Genomic DNA, 17,747 nt, shown 5'->3' with positions numbered 1-17,747 from the left:
GGGGGGGGGGTGGTATGTTTTTATCATATGAATAACTTTTAATCATGAGAATAATTTCACCAGCATTTGCTAATAGCATTTTTATACATTTACAGATTGGAAATTCAAAAATTTAAACAGATTGGAAATTTCAAATTAAAATCTCAATAAAATGCATATATTATACATATTTTTCTTTATATATAAAACATATATTTTATCATTTAAAAATGCAATTTTCATACATTATATATAGCATTAATATCTTTAATTTAGGATTTAAATATTAATTACTGACCTTTAATATACATAAAAAAATTACATTAATACAGAAATGAGAATCACCCCCAATAATAATATGAATTTCAATACATAAAATGTCCTTTAATAATTTAATGGTCCTAAAATAGGCTTTATTCTTTATACAAAATTCAAAACTTTTCTTTTTTTTTGGCATGAAATGCAATATTTCTGAGTGATTCAATGGTTAATAAGAGCCAATAGGAGGTTTTCAAACAGGTAAATGTGTGTGCACATTATGTTTGTGTGTGTCACGTACCGTTAAGGTGTAGTTGGTCTGTATCTCTCGGTCCACTGGTTTCAGTAGAGTAAGGTAGCGTGTGATGCCAGTAGATGTGATGGAGAAGATGGAGGTGTAGTCATTCAGAGTGATCTTCAACTGAGGATCTTTTGTCTTCACAAAACAAACAAAGCTGAGAGGTCAAATGCAGCATCACCACACGTTAATATGAGCATGACACACCGTCCAAACAAACCTCATGCAGTCACGCAATCCTCATGTTGCATAACACTAAAGAAAGTATCACTCAACCACCTAATACACTCTGACACGCAAGAGCCTCTACAGAAATACAACAGCTTGTTTGAAAGTCCAGAGAATTCAAAAGTCAAAATCTAATGTATAAATCCAGAGAGAAAACGAAGCGCATGCACATTTGCACAAAAGTGCTGTGTCATTAAAATTGATCATATGTCAATACAAGCTGTTTGTCTGCAAACCACCTGCATTAGTTTGTCTATTAATTTATCTCATCTATTCAGTCTATGTTGGTATGTTTTTATCATATGAATAACTTTTAATCATGAGAATAATTTCACCAGCATTTGCTAATAGCATTTTTATACATTTACAGATTGGAAATTCAAAAATTTAAACAGATTGGAAATTTCAAATTAAAATCTCAATAAAATGCATATATTATACATATTTTTCTTTATATATAAAACATATATTTTATCATTTAAAAATGCAATTTTCATACATTATATATAGCATTAATATCTTTAATTTAGGATTTAAATATTAATTACTGACCTTTAATATACATAAAAAAATTACATTAATACAGAAATGAGAATCACCCCCAATAATAATATGAATTTCAATACATAAAATGTCCTTTAATAATTTAATGGTCCTAAAATAGGCTTTATTCTTTATACAAAATTCAAAACTTTTCTTTTTTTTTGGCATGAAATGCAATATTTCTGAGTGATTCAATGGTTAATAAGAGCCAATAGGAGGTTTTCAAACAGGTAAATGTGTGTGCACATTATGTTTGTGTGTGTCACGTACCGTTAAGGTGTAGTTGGTCTGTATCTCTCGGTCCACTGGTTTCAGTAGAGTAAGGTAGCGTGTGATGCCAGTAGATGTGATGGAGAAGATGGAGGTGTAGTCATTCAGAGTGATCTTCAACTGAGGATCTTTTGTCTTCACAAAACAAACAAAGCTGAGAGGTCAAATGCAGCATCACCACACGTTAATATGAGCATGACACACCGTCCAAACAAACCTCATGCAGTCACGCAATCCTCATGTTGCATAACACTAAAGAAAGTATCACTCAACCACCTAATACACTCTGACACGCAAGAGCCTCTACAGAAATACAACAGCTTGTTTGAAAGTCCAGAGAATTCAAAAGTCAAAATCTAATGTATAAATCCAGAGAGAAAACGAAGCGCAATGCACATTTGCACAAAAGTGCTGTGTCATTAAAATTGATCATATGTCAATACAAGCTGTTTGTCTGCAAACCACCTGCATTAGTTTGTCTATTAATTTATCTCATCTATTCAGTCTATGTTTGATTAATTCAGTCATAGACAGAGAGAGATAGAGAGATGTATATAAAATATATGTAAAATACAACAGTATAATGGATAGACATGGATAGTATAATTGAATTTAGTTTATATAATATATAATAAGATTAATTAAAATAAATATACTGTATGTGTGTGTGTGTGTGTGTGTGTGTATGTATGTAAAATACTTGTTTGAAATAAAACTCCAAAACAAACTTATGTAAAGCTGGTATTTTTATCATACATCAACATTTTTTTATCAAGAGTATAATTCTAGTTGTAATTGTACTTTTATACAATTAAAGACTCATTAAAATCACAATCATTGATATGTTTTGCATATTTACATATGTATAACCCAGGATAACATTTGGTTACAATTTACAGTCTCTCTTTTCAAGGAAAAGAGAAAAATATAACGGTTAACTCTTTTTGCATGCACATTTTTGTGCAATCGATTGCTGTTTAGAATGAGAGCGTCTGCCTCACAAACAATGGCTCACAACTGTGACAAATTATAGACTACTGGCGAAAAAAAGACAAACTATTCAATATATCATGTCCCAACTTCATGTATTAATAGGAAACACAGCAAAGGAGGAAAGAAAACTGCATTTGTTGAACCACTATATTATAAATACAAAAGAAAAGAAAAGAGGGCACACATCACATCACTCTGGTACCTACTGGTGTGGCCCCTGGCAGCAGCTACAATATAAAACATATGGAGAGACTGAAACCATCTGTGATTTTATGCATCTTTGCATTCCCAAGACAGGAGTGAAGCAACATTTTGAAAATGTCCTGGCACTTTTCATGAGAACATCTCACCTCTTCTATGTCATTGTCCAGTGCGATGATGCCCAGCGGGGCCGTGAGGTTGGAGCTCCCTGAGATGGTGGTGCCAACCGAGGCAGACTCACTGATGAAGCCCTGGTACGAGGAACGCTGGAAATATGGCGCCTGGTTGTTCTCATCCAGAATTTCAATCTGCAGGTCAGCGTATGCAGGAAGAGGGTGACCGTTATCCTGCTCGGCCTGTTCACGAACAAACAAACTGTTAAAATTCTCTAAAAAGAAAAGCTTAAGGTTGTCCTATGGTTGACAGTTGCTTGACACTCTTTAATTTGCAAACAAACTATAATCTGCTGTATTTCTATTCAAACATCATGATGACAGTACAATGGTAATGAATTATTAACATATTCAAATAACACTGTATTCACATGGCATTCCTTTAAGTAAAATTACATAAAAATGACATTACCAAGCTACAATATCCAACATGGTACATAAGAAAAAAAAAATCATGATGGTAAATGTCCAAAAAAAAAGTATAATTGAGATAATTTTTATTAATATTTTGAGTTTTTATTTAATTTTTCATATATTTTATTTCATTTCACTTCAAGTTTATTTTAAGAAAATTTTTTATGGTTTTAGTTTAAGATGTAATGTAAAGGTATATAAAATATAAATATAATAAAATATATAATATAATATAAACTTTATATTTTATATAAAACTTTTTAATATATATTTTATTAAAATAAATAAAATCTTTTTTTTTTCAGTGTAGTTAAACTAGTGTAACAAAATTGTAGTAATGTCTAAAGCCAATCAAGTAAAACGTTTTTTTTTTTTTCCTATTAAATTCTAATTCATCAAAGGATATTAATTAATCTTCACTCATTTCTAATTAAAGTCCAGCAGTTAAAATTCATGGACCCAAAACGGCTCAAACTGATCTTTGTTTATTAAAGAGGAGTATGTGGATACATCTCCCTGAATATTTTCATTTCAATTATGAGCCTCGTCTATCGCTGATTTCATTAAGAAGCCATGAAAGACTGCAGCTCAGTAACTCAATAGCCACTTCACACATTTGAAACACGCACACATGCGCACATCTGACAATGTTGACAGCGGCAATGCTTTGTTTGTTATTTGGGCTCGAATTTCAGCAAGCTTGAAGCGAACTGAGAATAGCATATCGTTCTTTGTTATTATGAAAAGACGAAATCATAACAGCAAACACAGTCATGCATCGTTTCACAGAGGAAACATTTAAATTACCCCTGCTGTTACACTGTTGTTCCACCAAAATCTATGACAGAGCAGGATCATTTCACACCAGCGCTCACTTCCTTTTTTCAGTTTCTCTCTCTTGCTCTTTCTCTTCCAGCTCAATTCAATTAGAAGATACAGCATGTTTAATGTAATTAAATATACAAAGCTCTATTCCAAAAGCTAGTGAGCTGCCTCGGTGTCTACCACCTACAAAGGCAGCATCCTAACTGAAATGGGATCTCAAGCAACGCTCTACATAGGCAGAAACTGTGTGGCATACAAATAATGCTCTTTGCAAAAAGCTCATGGGAAACCGGAATGATTGATTAATTTCAGTGCTAAACTAATGATGTGATGTGATAACAACATACTATTTTACCCGGTTTTTGTATGTGATACATACAAAAACCGGGTAAAATAGTATATTGTTAATTAGACAGAACTACACTACTGTTCAAAAGTTGGTTGTTGGAAAGATGTTTTCAAAAAAGTCTCTTATGTTCACCAGCACTCCATTTATTTGATGAAAAATCCAGTAAACTGCTAAATATTTTTACCATTTAAAACAACTGTCTTACATTTTAATATATATTTAAGATGTAATTTATTCCTGTGATGCACATTTTCAGCAGCCATTACTTCAGTCTTTAGTGTCATGTGATCCTTCAGAAACGTTGAAAACAATTTTGCTGCTTAATATTGTTGTGAAACCATGATCCATTTTCAAAAGAACATAATTATTTGAAATAGAAATCTTTTGAAACATTATAAATGTTGTTACTTTCACTTCTGATCAGTTTAATGCAGTGGTCACCAACCTTTTTAGGCCCAAGATCCCTGACCTCGGCCTTTATGAAAGACAAGATCTACCTATTGAAGAATTGATAGAAAAAGACATCCCAGATTGTACTTCAAATTTGAGGCCTTTTACTTAGTATTTTAATTAGTGATGCGCCGATCATAGCTAATTCAGATTTACTTTTTTTTTAATTTCTTTATTTCTTTATTTTTAACTAGCAAATTGGATTCTGATACTGATACTGATTTTTAAGCAAATTTATTTATTGGCTATTTGCTTTATAACAAACAAACTGGCTTTAAACAAAAATATCTATCCATTTGAAATTAGAGGCAACCACTGCATTTTAATCACGATCTGCAAGGGGCAGTTGTTTTTGATTTGATTTAGATTAATTTCAGGATTTAAAACAAAAACAGAATGGTCTGACTTTAGGTGTTATTTATTTATTTGCTACATAAAACATCTGCGCGAAACAACAGCAGGTCTGAATGAGACGCACCCTCTGACAGCAGGTGGTACTAATGAACAGGGTTGCCAGGTTTTCGCAATAAAACTCGTCCAATCGCGTTTCAAGGAGGGTTCCCCTGTAGAAATCGCATTCCGGGGGTAAAATACACGTTTTTCGGCGGGGATCCTCAAGTAAAATTCACATTCCAGGGACTAAATATCACGTTATTGGGGTCGCTTCAACCCGCGGACATGAACAACAACCCGCGGCAACAGTGTTAAGTAGCCCAATCAGCGGGAAAACCGCGGACTTGGCAACACTGCTTATGAACCGACCGCACTATAGCTTTTCCTTGTTTACCGCTGTAAGCAAAGCAGAGTTGCACTTTATACGGAGAAGAAAATACCATTGCCATCGAACCTTTTCTCAAGCCAGTACCCTTCAGTGATACATTAATATAACCCCATAAATGTAATGCATTTTTGTACTTATTTTACTGTTTTGTTCGGGATCTACTGGGACAGTGATAAAGATCTACCAGTCGATCGCGATCGACGGGTTGGTGACCACTGATTTAATGCATCCCTGCTGAATAAAAGTGCTCAAACTTTTGAACAGTATGTATGTTTAGTCAATCTTTTTTAGTATTGACAAATGCAAAGTTCATCACAAATGCACTGTGAAACCACATTCTCTATAAAATGATATATGTGATGCTGCCTTGCAATAATTTTTTACAGTAATTAATGCTGTGTACCTTTTATGGCATCCTTTGCATCAAGAAAGCAACTACAAAGCTTTAAAATGCTTCCTAAATAGACAGCTCACTAGGTTTTTAAACAAAACCAAAGTGAAAGTGTGTACATACAGACTGTGTTCAATTTCGGATACTATTGCTGTAAAATGAAGATAATATTTCCAGAAATATACTGCAGCTAATACCGGGTGTTATTTTGGTCATAAAGCATTGAGCCAGTACTATTGTAAAAATGATGACACTCTTATTGACGCTTAAATGTAAGAGCCTCTGGAAACGGTGAGCAGGGTGTTAGATGAACCTCTCTTATCTTTACAGCCATCTGTAGAAGATAACCTGATGATGATACCTTAATAACGAGATTGAAGCGCTGGTACAGCTCTCTGTCCACAGGCTTCAGCAGCCGCAGCTCAGCTGTGCTCCTGTTGAGCGAAAAGAATTCTAGGTACGTAGCAGGTTGACCTGAAACGTAGTACAGAGAGAGACACAAAACTTGTGTTATTATATGATTCATGCTATTATTTATACTAAGCTATTGGATACAAAAAAGGGAATTCCATATGCCCTACCTGAACATATATAGTCTGCTGTAAACCCTAATAACACATTAAAGAACCGAGTTTCTCTTTTAAATGTATGGAAATATTGGTTAAGAGTACAGTTGTGTATATATGCATCTATTTTTCAACACTTGCAAAATATGTGAATTGAAGTACCTACCAACCAGTATGAAGTACATGATTCCCGGTCTGTCTGAGGGTGGCTGGATGTTTCTGTCCTGGTCGATGGCTCGAATGGGAGGTGTCACATTCAGAGGGTTCAGTTTGCTCTGAAAAAAAGAAGATAGGAATAAATGACTAAGGGGGCAAACAAGATTAGAGTAGGCTAAATTAATTCAATATGCAATTTTTTTTATCATTTTATATATATTGTTTCACCCTAGTCTGGACTCAAACGTTTCTCATCAGATTCTTCCAAGACCAAATGATCTGAACTATGCTATCTGCATCACTTCCGCACCAACACATGACTCCAGTTCATCAGTTAAGGGAGTTTTGATTCAAACCATTACTTCTGCCCAAAATACAAGTCAATATTTCATAATAACGTTTCCTCCAGTGAAAAAGTCCATCCCACGACGTCCTCTTACATCCAAACATATTTATTTAGAACTGTTTTGGGCTGTTTTCTTATGTAAATGACTGATCTGTGCATATTTCTCACTGCATAAAAAAAAGAGCTGTATACGGACCAGTAAACTCCTGTACACACCGCAGATTTTCGGACAAATCTCGGAGTATTACTGACCAGACACGTTGTTTTCAGAATTGTGATTTGCTTTGCACTTCACGGCCACCGTAGAAATACCATAGGTCCGTATACTGCCAGATATGTATCAATTCGGATGTATGTTACTGAGGTATTCTTCAGTGCAATAGCCATTTGTTGCCATGGCAAGTAATCCCCTAAATGAAGGGGGCGTTCACACCTTCGTGGCACTGTGCCCTCCCCTTTTGGTTATTCATGTTAAACTGGATTGGTTGATTTGAAACTAATCCCACCCCTAAACCAGACAGCTTTTGGGCCACTGAGCACACAGACTTTCCTCAAAAGTCATTTCATTGGTAAACGTATTTATCCCACCCAAAACCCTTACAGAAAGTGAATTTATTGGTTACATTTAGAATACATCCCTCCCAAAAACCTTACAGGTGAATGATGTGATTGGTTGCAGACCAGGTGGGCAGATTGATTGTTTGTCTTTATTAGGGGAAAATAGTAAATAGTATCCAAAACATAAAAACAGTCAGAAAACAATTTCAGCATTTAAAAATACAACATCTAGTTTGAATTAAAGATTGCAAACAAATGCAGTAAATAACACATGAAATGAAGTGTCCCAGCAGACTCCATTCCTCACTGTAGATCCTGTGTGCAGCCACATCAACATCTTCATCTTACATTGAGCTCAACCATTTCTGTCCTCCGCAGTGCTCTTTCTGTGTTTGTTTCGGTTGACCTTGTCTCCAGCAACTGCAAAACAGTAATGTTGACAATAATCTTTACAGGCTAATAGCCTATTTAAGAAGCTACATCATGTCAATTTCTAAACTTACTGTTGTCTCTCTGGCTTTTTGTTGTTGTTGCCACAACCGTGATTGAGTGTTTCAGCTGGGCCTTTCTGGAGTGAAACTATGAAAACCTCTTCCTCATAGCCTCATCATAATTCCTGCAGCATACCTAAAAGACATAAAATGTGTTTAGTAAAGGAAACTATTTAATTGGATAGGTGAAACAATACAAAAATGCATAATAAAACATTGCAACAACCTTCTGAACTTATGTATGTTACCATTTATAATCTCTGAAGATGAGTTGACCCAGTCTTGTGTGTAGGATACTGTAGAAAAGAGGAAACATTATCTGAGAAAAATTACAGTATAAATATAGTTTTGACATTATATATATATTTATATTTATATTACCCAATATAAATAATTAATCTTACCTGGTTTGTGCATTCTGTTGAAGTGGATTCTTCCCAGAACTGTGCAATCTTACAAATGTTTCAGTCTGTAGATGTTGGTGTCCTCAAGAAGTGTGACTTGAGATCAGGTCAAACACAAAAGTCTTAGCCGGGGGTGGGGTGTGTGTGTGTTTGTGGTTGTGGGAGGGGATAATTTATGAAGAGTTAGATATATTAGAGACCAGTGCTATTTGACACACTTTTTACATAAAATATTTATCAGGGGAGATATCTTTTGAAAGTATTGTTTGTTTATATGTAGTTTATAATTATAATTATATATATATATATATACTCTTTGCTAGTTTTGACTAAACATAACTATTGAGTTCCACTGTTGCCCAGGAGAAGATACACATCATACCTCATAACACACACTGACTTTTGGGGGGCATTAATCACTATTGGTAGAGATACTGCTAGAGAAACCTCTTCTCCTGATACACCAGTAAAGGACCAGGTCATAATTTCTGTGAAATAATATGGAAGGAATGAAACTGGGAACATACATAGATATGTTCTCTAATGGCTCTGTCAAAAATAATAAGGCTAAATAAATATAAATAAGATATTTGAGATCTCTCCTAATTCAGATGAGATGTAATTTTTTTTCACTTGAGAAAGAAATATTTTGGATTTGTATTATTATTATTTTTTTTTTCATTTCACAAGACATTAATTGATGGACTGGAGTTGTGTGGATTATTGTGAGGTTTTTATCAGCTGTTTGGACTCTCATTCTGACGGCACCCATTCACTGCAGAGGATCCATTGATGAGCAAGTAATGTAATTTTTTTTGTTGAACTATTCCTTTAACTAACCAGAAGTAACAATGGGCAACACATTTGTTACAGTACTTATTAATCTTTGTTAATGTTAGTTTAGCTGTTCATTGTTAGTTCCTGTTAACTCAAGTCCATTAAATTATAGATACAACTTGTGTCTACTTTTACTTCTCCAAATTTCAGGAGAAACATCCGAAACAAAGTTGATACATAAATAAAACACTTTGAGATCTCCATTAAGTCTCAAGCTATGAAAGAGCATACACTGAGGGTTCTTTTCCTCTGGGCTAAAAGCAAAGTCCTTGGGACACTTGATTGTATTAATCTGTGCTCTACAGATGAGTGTGCATTTCGTGTAGACAAATATGGCCTCTAACGGATATGATAATAAGAAGCATCTCCTTTGGGATGGGTGCTTCATTAAAATGGCAGCGTAAATACAGACGCTCCATGTTAAATATGTGAGCACAGTAAATCAGAATTCTTGCCCACCTGAGACGTTTAAAACTACCCATAATCCCCCCCTCCAGCAGGCATTAGGCCGATTAATCTGTGCCTAGAGACAGGAAAAAGACTCTCGAACCATATCCCAGCTCTAATTGTGAAATATGTGACCTCATTAATTACCACTATTCCTGCCAAAGGAAATGAGAGAGAATCTATGTTGGGAATGGAACACTAGCATAATGCTTACTGCATACTGCGCAGTACACACTGACTACTGGCCAGTATTGTTTTAAAAATAGTATCTGAAACAGAACACATTATGCATTTATACAGGATGTGTTTACATTAACTTATTAAAATACTACTCTTAAAATCTCTGCAGTACCATGTGTAGCATGTGAATTTTCAGTACTGTATAAGAAGATAGCTGAAAGCCACAATTCAATTTAACATGAGAGGTAATGTGACTACAATGTAGCATAAAACTTTTAAAATAGTTTCATAGTGCACCCAGCCTGAACTTAGTCAGCTATTTCAAATAGTAGCATGCTATATTGCTGTCACATGACCCCGTTATCATTATGTTAAATTTAGTTAATGCTTCAGGGAACGAGGGTTACCATACGTAACCGAGACGTTATCATCTCAAACAAATAAACAAATAAAGATACACCACAGTTAAAATGTGTGGTCAGTAAGATTATTATTATTAATAATAATAATAATAATACTAATAGCAGTTAATACTTTTATTCAGTAAGGACACCCTAAATTGGTCAGAAGTGACAGTAATTTTAGTAACATTTATAATCTTGCAAAATATTTATATTTCAAATAAATGCTGTTATTTAGAACTTTCCATTCATCAAAGTTCGTGTTAGGTTTCGACATAAACATTAAGCAGCACAACTGTTTTCAACATTGATAATAATAAAAATGTTTCTTGAGCAGCAAATCAGTATATTAAAATAATTTCTGAAGGATCATGAAGACTGGAGTAATGATGCTGAAAATCCAGCTTTGCATCACATGAATAAATTAAATTTTAATATATATATTAAAATGCAAAACAGTTATTTTAAATTGTAATAATATTTCACAATATTTTTGTTTTTACTGTTATTTTTTGATCAAATAAATGCAGCCTTGATGATAATTTGAAGATATTTGCTTCTTAAAAATCCAGTTGAACTTAACTTATTTTCTTTTTTTTTTTTTTCAGTATTTTATGTTTGCACAGAAAATGTGCATATAGATTAGTCATACTATAGTATAGGCCTACTGCAGAAAGTATGCTACTCCAAACACAGCCACTGTCAGAGCAGATCAACAGAATGAATGTAAAATGTGTTTGTGAGGGGGTCACCCAATCTAAATCAAATTTCTGAAATGGATTTCCTCATACACTAATCCTTTATAATTTGTGAGATAATCAGAGAACAGCAAGAAAAGTGAAAGGAGATTGTCTCTGTGAAAACGCATGAATTGCAGCAAGCAGAATGCAAAAAGGAGAGTAAAACAGCTCGAAATGAAGCAAATCTGCAGCACTTTTATTCAGTGCAGAAATTGGCAGCCGTTGGGAGTGCAGCGTCTGCAGTGGAAAACATTTTTAGCATAAATTACGGCAGTCCCCCCTGAGCAAAGATCAGCCGTGGCTGTATGTGCTGGACTCTCTCCTTTTTTCTCCATGTGGTTTGGTTCCATAAAGATCCATCTCCTCAGAGGTCTGCCCACCGCAGCTCACCTCAACTGGGGTCTGATTTCATCAAAGCTTCACATCTTGGCTTTGATGGGTGGTGAACCCTGTGGTTTTACTGAGGGTCTCATCCCACTTTGTCTCTACTCCCTGTCCCTGATCTCATTCAATCTGTACCAGCTAACTTTCATCAGCCACCTATTTTTCTCATCTAAATCCCTCATTTCTCACCCTTCCTGCCCCTGCTGTATGAGTCTCATCTTTAGCCAAGCACAGGTCAGTAGAGCAACGTATGTGATGGGAAATATGAAAGGACTGACATTTAACCGGTGAAGGGTCAACAAAACACCAACAACACAATGACACAAATACTGGGCTTTACACTTTTCTTGAGCTTGTCCGTACAATGTCCAGTGAAAACATCAAAATGTCCTTCAAGTGTCAACGAACAAGACATGATTATTAAAAGTTCACTATTGGATTCTCTAAAAAAAAAAAAAAAAAAGAAAAAGTAAATTGTGCCATTCGTCAGTTGTCACGTCACGCTGTTGAGGGAGCACGCTGGAGTCACGAGGAAACGTTTAACAGTCTTTAATCATGAAACACAGGAGATAAGCCACAATAGAAGCTTGAGCCAACACACATAGAGAACGAGTAGACCTGACAAACAAAAACTGAACAGACTAGGACTTAAATACACAGGGAAATGAGGATAATAAACTAAACACAGCTGGAAACAAATGAGGAACTAATCAGGGAACCTAATGGAAACAGGAAGGACCAAATAAGTAAACACAGGACCAGAAACAGGGGCAAAACACAGAATCCTGACATCAGAAAAAACATGCTCAGGTAACTGCTGTACTGCATAAATTTTTTTTTATACCATTCATATACCATTTATAATTTTATTTTATACCATTCACAGGTTTGAGGTTAGCAGGCATAGTTTTATCCATCAAGGATGCATTAAATGGATCAAAGGTGACAGTAAAGTTGAAAATATTAAAATAAATGTTGTCCTTATAAACTTGCTATTCATTAAAGTAAAAAATGTATCAGTTTCCACAAAAATATTAAGCAACATAACTGTTTTTAACACTGATAATATTAAGAAAAAAATGAGCACCAAATCAGCATATTAAAATGATTTCTATAAAATATATTTTTAAAAATTATTTTGCAATATTATTTCACAATATAACTGTTTTTACTTTTTTATCAAACAAATACAGCCTTGATGGGCATAAGAGACTTTTTTCAAAAACATTTAAAAAATCTTACCGACCCCAAACATTTGAATGATAGCAAACCGTCAGTGAGTGGTCCTTGCTGTGTGAGGCTGAATTATTAATGCACATACAGTGCATCGTTTCTTTCTTTCTTTATAGTTCAAGGCACAATCTCATGCACAAACCTTGTTCTCAAGCACTCAAGTCTTTCTCTAAGAAAGCATCTATCCAGGGCTGCCCACTGCATAACCTCAGATCACCCTGTCTTGCTATTGGGTCACAGGTGAAGTGTTTCGGTCAAGTTAAGACATCTTCCTGCCTTTGTACCTAGCTATACCAGACGCTGCATACAGCATCATGACTGTAGCTTGTGGCAAGTAACAGGTTCTGACAACATCCTTATTTGAAAATCCAGGTAAAATCTTAAGATGGCAGCTGGTTTTATATGGTTTATAGTTTCTAAATATCCAACTGGGACCAGCTAGAAACCATGATCTTTAGATGGTCCTTGATCCACTTACAGCTACCTGGTTTGGACCTGTTTTTTCAGTTGGAAAATAAATGTATGAAGGGAATATTCAACATTTAAAGACCTCTGAAGTTCTCTGCAAGTTCTTACCGGGTCAGTGAGCTCAGGAATAGCCACACGGTATGTGATGGGGTTACAGTCCTGTGTGTTGTTGACCAGAACACACGGGAGGAACATAGGACCCAGATCATCTCCATCCGAGACATCCAGAGTTAGAGTAGTGGTTGCTGTGCGACGAGTTCCCGGATACGGAGCCCGGTCCTGGAAAGAAAAGCTGGCATGTTACCATAGATACAGACCTTTAGATTCACATACACAGATCTGCATACAGAGAGACAACAATAATGAGAACAGAAGAATGAGGGAAAAGAACAATAGTTTAATTTATTTTTAAATATTTAAACACTAAAGTCAACTAAAGTCTTTTTATTTTTTTTTTATTTTGCTAGAACAAGCAAAAGGTGTTTTTTAAAACTGTTAAATTATCATGCATAAATAAATTTTTGCATATCATACTGTGAACTTATGACCGTTTATAAACTTTGTATTTTTCCACACAGAAAATCTTAAATACTGTCAGATGTTCAAGATGAAATTTAATAGCAATGAATCCAGACCAACAGGTAAAGAAAAAATGTAGTGTAATTAAATGTAATTCTCCAAATTGTAATTATTGACTTAACAAATTCCAACAACCAGGATCTAAATAAAACGTGCATTATTCATATCAAAGCCAACTCTGCTGTTCTGTATTTTTCCTTCGAAAAGATTTCAGAGAGAAAAAGAAAAAAAAAACAGTAACAAATCCATCCCCTCATTTTCCACATCCTGAAATGATTCCATTTTCTTCAAGGAGAGCTGTTGCAGCCTTGACGTAAAGCATTTATTTGAGCCATTTGGCTCTATGAAAACATGCTTACGGCCTCCAGGGTCTGGACACCCTCATAGGGATGCTGTTCGAGACGGGTTTGGAGCTAGTTGTGTATGCAGCTCATGTAAGGGTGGAGGGATGCATTTGGAAGTGAATCAGGATGCCGGGTATTCAGTGACAGATATAGGGAGGTGCCTGGAATTTTAAAAAGTGCATTGTGCAAACTGGCAACCTAACAGGCCCAGAGCGCTTGACCAAAATTCAAGGTTATTTTTTTGCAATCTACAGGAAAGGTTACAGAGTGAGAAGTCATTTAGCAGACATCTTTATCCAAAGTGACTTACAGCTCATGGCTCGCTCCTTACAGGGATCAGATAAGTAAGCCTTCAATTACTAGCACAAGTATATGCACATTGTTAGGGTTGGTTTGAACTTAAAGCAATAATGTGCAATATAAACAAGTTAAGGTTGATAAACAACATATGAACAACATCAAAAACAGTGTTTATAGTAAAACAATGGAAGTTGTACTAAGTCATAGCTTTTAAGCTGCATTTATAGCGATGGCTCCAGGTGTTGTTTCAAGGCAGGTGAACTCTTCAAACTTGTAAGTGTTATGCACAGTAATCATAAACACAAATTCAAACTCATTCACCCTCAAAATCAAAGTCAAAAACTCTCAAATGTAATCTCACAAGTACAATTTCTAACTTATAAACTCACAAATGCAAACCCAAAATCTTTCAAACATATACTTGCAAATACAAATTCAAACCCATAAACTCACAAATGCAAATTCAGGAACTCTCAAATGTAAACTTGCAAGTATAAATTCAAACTTTTAAACTCAGAAACATAAACCGGAAAAGTCAGAAGTACAGATTCCAACTCATAAACCATCAAATGCAAACTCACAAACAGGAACTTAAAAACTCTCGAACATAAACTCAAAACTTGTAAACACAAATTACAAACATGAATTTAAAAACTCAAATGTAAACTCGCAAGTATAAATTCAAAAACATAAACTCTCAAATTCTAAACAATAGACTCACCAATGTATATTAAAAAACTCTCAAACAAACTCAATACAAGTACAAATTACAAATTCAAACTCATAAACATTCAAACTCAAAAACGTACAAATGCAAACTCACAAACATGAACTCAAAAACTCTCGAACATAAACTCAAAAACTTGTATACGCAAACAAACGTCAATTTAAAATCTCTCAAATGTAAACTCGCAAGTACAAATTCAAACTTCAAAAACTCATGAACATAAACTCACAAATTCAAATCAATAAACTCACCAATGCAAGTTCAAAAACTCTAAAACCTAAACTTGCAAGAACAAATTCAAACTCATAAACCTTCAAACTCAAACTCAAAAACGGACAAATGCAAACTCACAAACTTGAACTGAACCAATTTCGCATGTAAAATCGCAAGTACAAATGCAAATTCAAAACATCTCAAATGAAAACTCACAAGTTCAAATTCAAATCCATAAACTCGCATATGCAAATTCAAAAACTCTCAAACTTAAACTTGCAAGAACAAATTCAAACCAATAAACATACATACACAAAGTCAAAAACGTTCAAACGTAACCTTAGAAGTACAATTCAAACTCATAATCCCTCGAATGCAAACTCAACAACTCTCAAATGCAAACTCACACGTGAACTCAACAACTCTCACACGAAAACTCGCAGCTATAAATTCAAACTGGTAACCTCACAAACGCAAACTTTAAAAACACTCCAATGCAAGCTCAAGCACTCTCAAATGCACACTCATAAACGCACTAAAGTCACCAGTGCTCTTAAACAAAACCACTCAAACAACTGTTAAAACTGGAACTAAAAAAAAGTTTTTTTAAATAAGAAAAAAAACACATACATGCAAAAATCGAAAATAAATATATGCACATATATATTCACAAAATTTACAAGGCATTACATGGTAAGATTTTTTTTTTCACACTTGTCTCATGATGAACATTCATAATGTTTAAGCTTTGTGGCTGCACTTTCAAAACCTTAACATTTATCTCAGCATTAGGCCTTGCCCAAAAGACAGCAACAATCTTTTGTACTCTAAGTGCATTATTGCAATCACCATTTTTAAAGTTATTTTCTGTGGTAATCAACAACGTCACTATAGCTGTTGTTGTATTTACCCTGAAACACTCCTCTTAAATGTATTAGGCGTAAAGGAACAACACTGTATGATAGTGAAGGATATTTTATGTGTTAATAATCTTACATTGGCCTGGACTATAATTAGATAGCGAGTTCTCTCCTCATAGTTCAGCCGCTCTGCCAAAACAATATTACCAGACAGCGTCCCAGAAACACGCACGGTCCTGTTTGACATCTGAGGCAGAGAGACAGAGAAAGATTGCACTATTTTAAATAAAACATTGCAGTTTGAAAGTTCACTCATAAAGTCACTGCTTTAAATTAATCATTAATTACAATGAAGAACTTGAGTGTAACTGCAGAAGGTCTGTTTGATCTGATGAAGTACCGGGTCATTTGGGTTGTACTGAATGGCGTATTCGATCTGTCCGTTTGGTCCGTCATCGATGTCCGTGGCTCCATTGTTTCCTGAGAAGCCGGTGAAGATGGTGGTACCGACAGGAGTGAGCTGGAGAGATATCATTAAAAAACACATGAAACAAATATCAGACACTGGCTATATGCTTGTGCAACAACACAGCAACTCTGACAGGCCTCAGATGTGACCCGTCTGACCCAGATAGTGTGTATGTGTGTGTGTGTTCCTTCTGAATCCCCTTAGAAGACAGACTAGACAGGGACAGAAGAGGAAGAAAGAAAATACACAGAGAAAAAACAAAGAGAAGACAACAAAAAGCCAAAGTCAAAACGGAAGGAGAGAGAGAGAGCAAAACCTGTACGTATGCCTGCACAAAAATACACACACTACTGATATTAAAATAACAGGTTAGGGTCAATCTACAACTGCGGTGACACTTCCATCTGCTATTTTTTTTTTCTGAAAAGTAAACTCAATAATAATAATAATACATTAAACCTACTGTGCTATATTAATGAATTTCCATTTCTTGTTTCATAGAAGGTCTCATTAAACCACTGCAGGATTTAAAAAAATAAATGAAAGATTTACCCATGGCTGGCATATTCAGTGAAGTGGTGTTTCATATAATTAAAGAAAATAAAAACCAATAACATCAGAGACAGTACATTTATGAATAAATCAATTGTGGTGGAAGACATTACAAAGACAAAAAAATGCTAGCATTAATCTTTTTTTGTAAGTTCTGAAACTTAAAAATGATTAATGGTAATGACTGTATTATTATTTTTTTTTTTATTAACAATGCTGGATTAATCACTTCTGCTTGTATTATTCTCATTTGCAATTTACTTTGGATAAGAGAGTCTGAAATTAATAAATGAAAATGGCATAACAGCTGACAAATGTAAAAATGTTCTCTCTCTCTCT

General features: G+C 34.7%; 1 protein-coding gene across 1 annotated transcript in view; it reads right to left on the bottom strand.

Annotated features, from left to right (window-relative positions):
- The window catches only part of LOC107747281 (protocadherin-15-like), a 187,002-nt gene that overhangs the window by 94,933 nt on the left and 74,322 nt on the right, over window positions 1–17,747 (bottom strand). Inside the window, exons 7-13 of the mRNA XM_016561750.1 lie at window positions 16,788–16,907; window positions 16,524–16,634; window positions 13,473–13,643; window positions 6,886–6,994; window positions 6,515–6,627; window positions 2,920–3,126; window positions 1,577–1,711 (exon numbers count right to left, since the gene is read on the bottom strand). Of these exons, the coding sequence (XP_016417236.1) occupies window positions 1,577–1,711; window positions 2,920–3,126; window positions 6,515–6,627; window positions 6,886–6,994; window positions 13,473–13,643; window positions 16,524–16,634; window positions 16,788–16,907 (966 nt within the window). The remainder of the gene's footprint in view (window positions 1–1,576; window positions 1,712–2,919; window positions 3,127–6,514; window positions 6,628–6,885; window positions 6,995–13,472; window positions 13,644–16,523; window positions 16,635–16,787; window positions 16,908–17,747) is intronic.

Source organism: Sinocyclocheilus rhinocerous, unplaced genomic scaffold (genome assembly GCF_001515625.1).
Source record: "Sinocyclocheilus rhinocerous isolate Xijiao unplaced genomic scaffold, SAMN03320098_v1.1 scaffold1069, whole genome shotgun sequence".
NCBI lineage: Eukaryota > Metazoa > Chordata > Actinopteri > Cypriniformes > Cyprinidae > Sinocyclocheilus > Sinocyclocheilus rhinocerous.
This window is presented reverse-complemented; position numbering and strand designations above follow the sequence as displayed.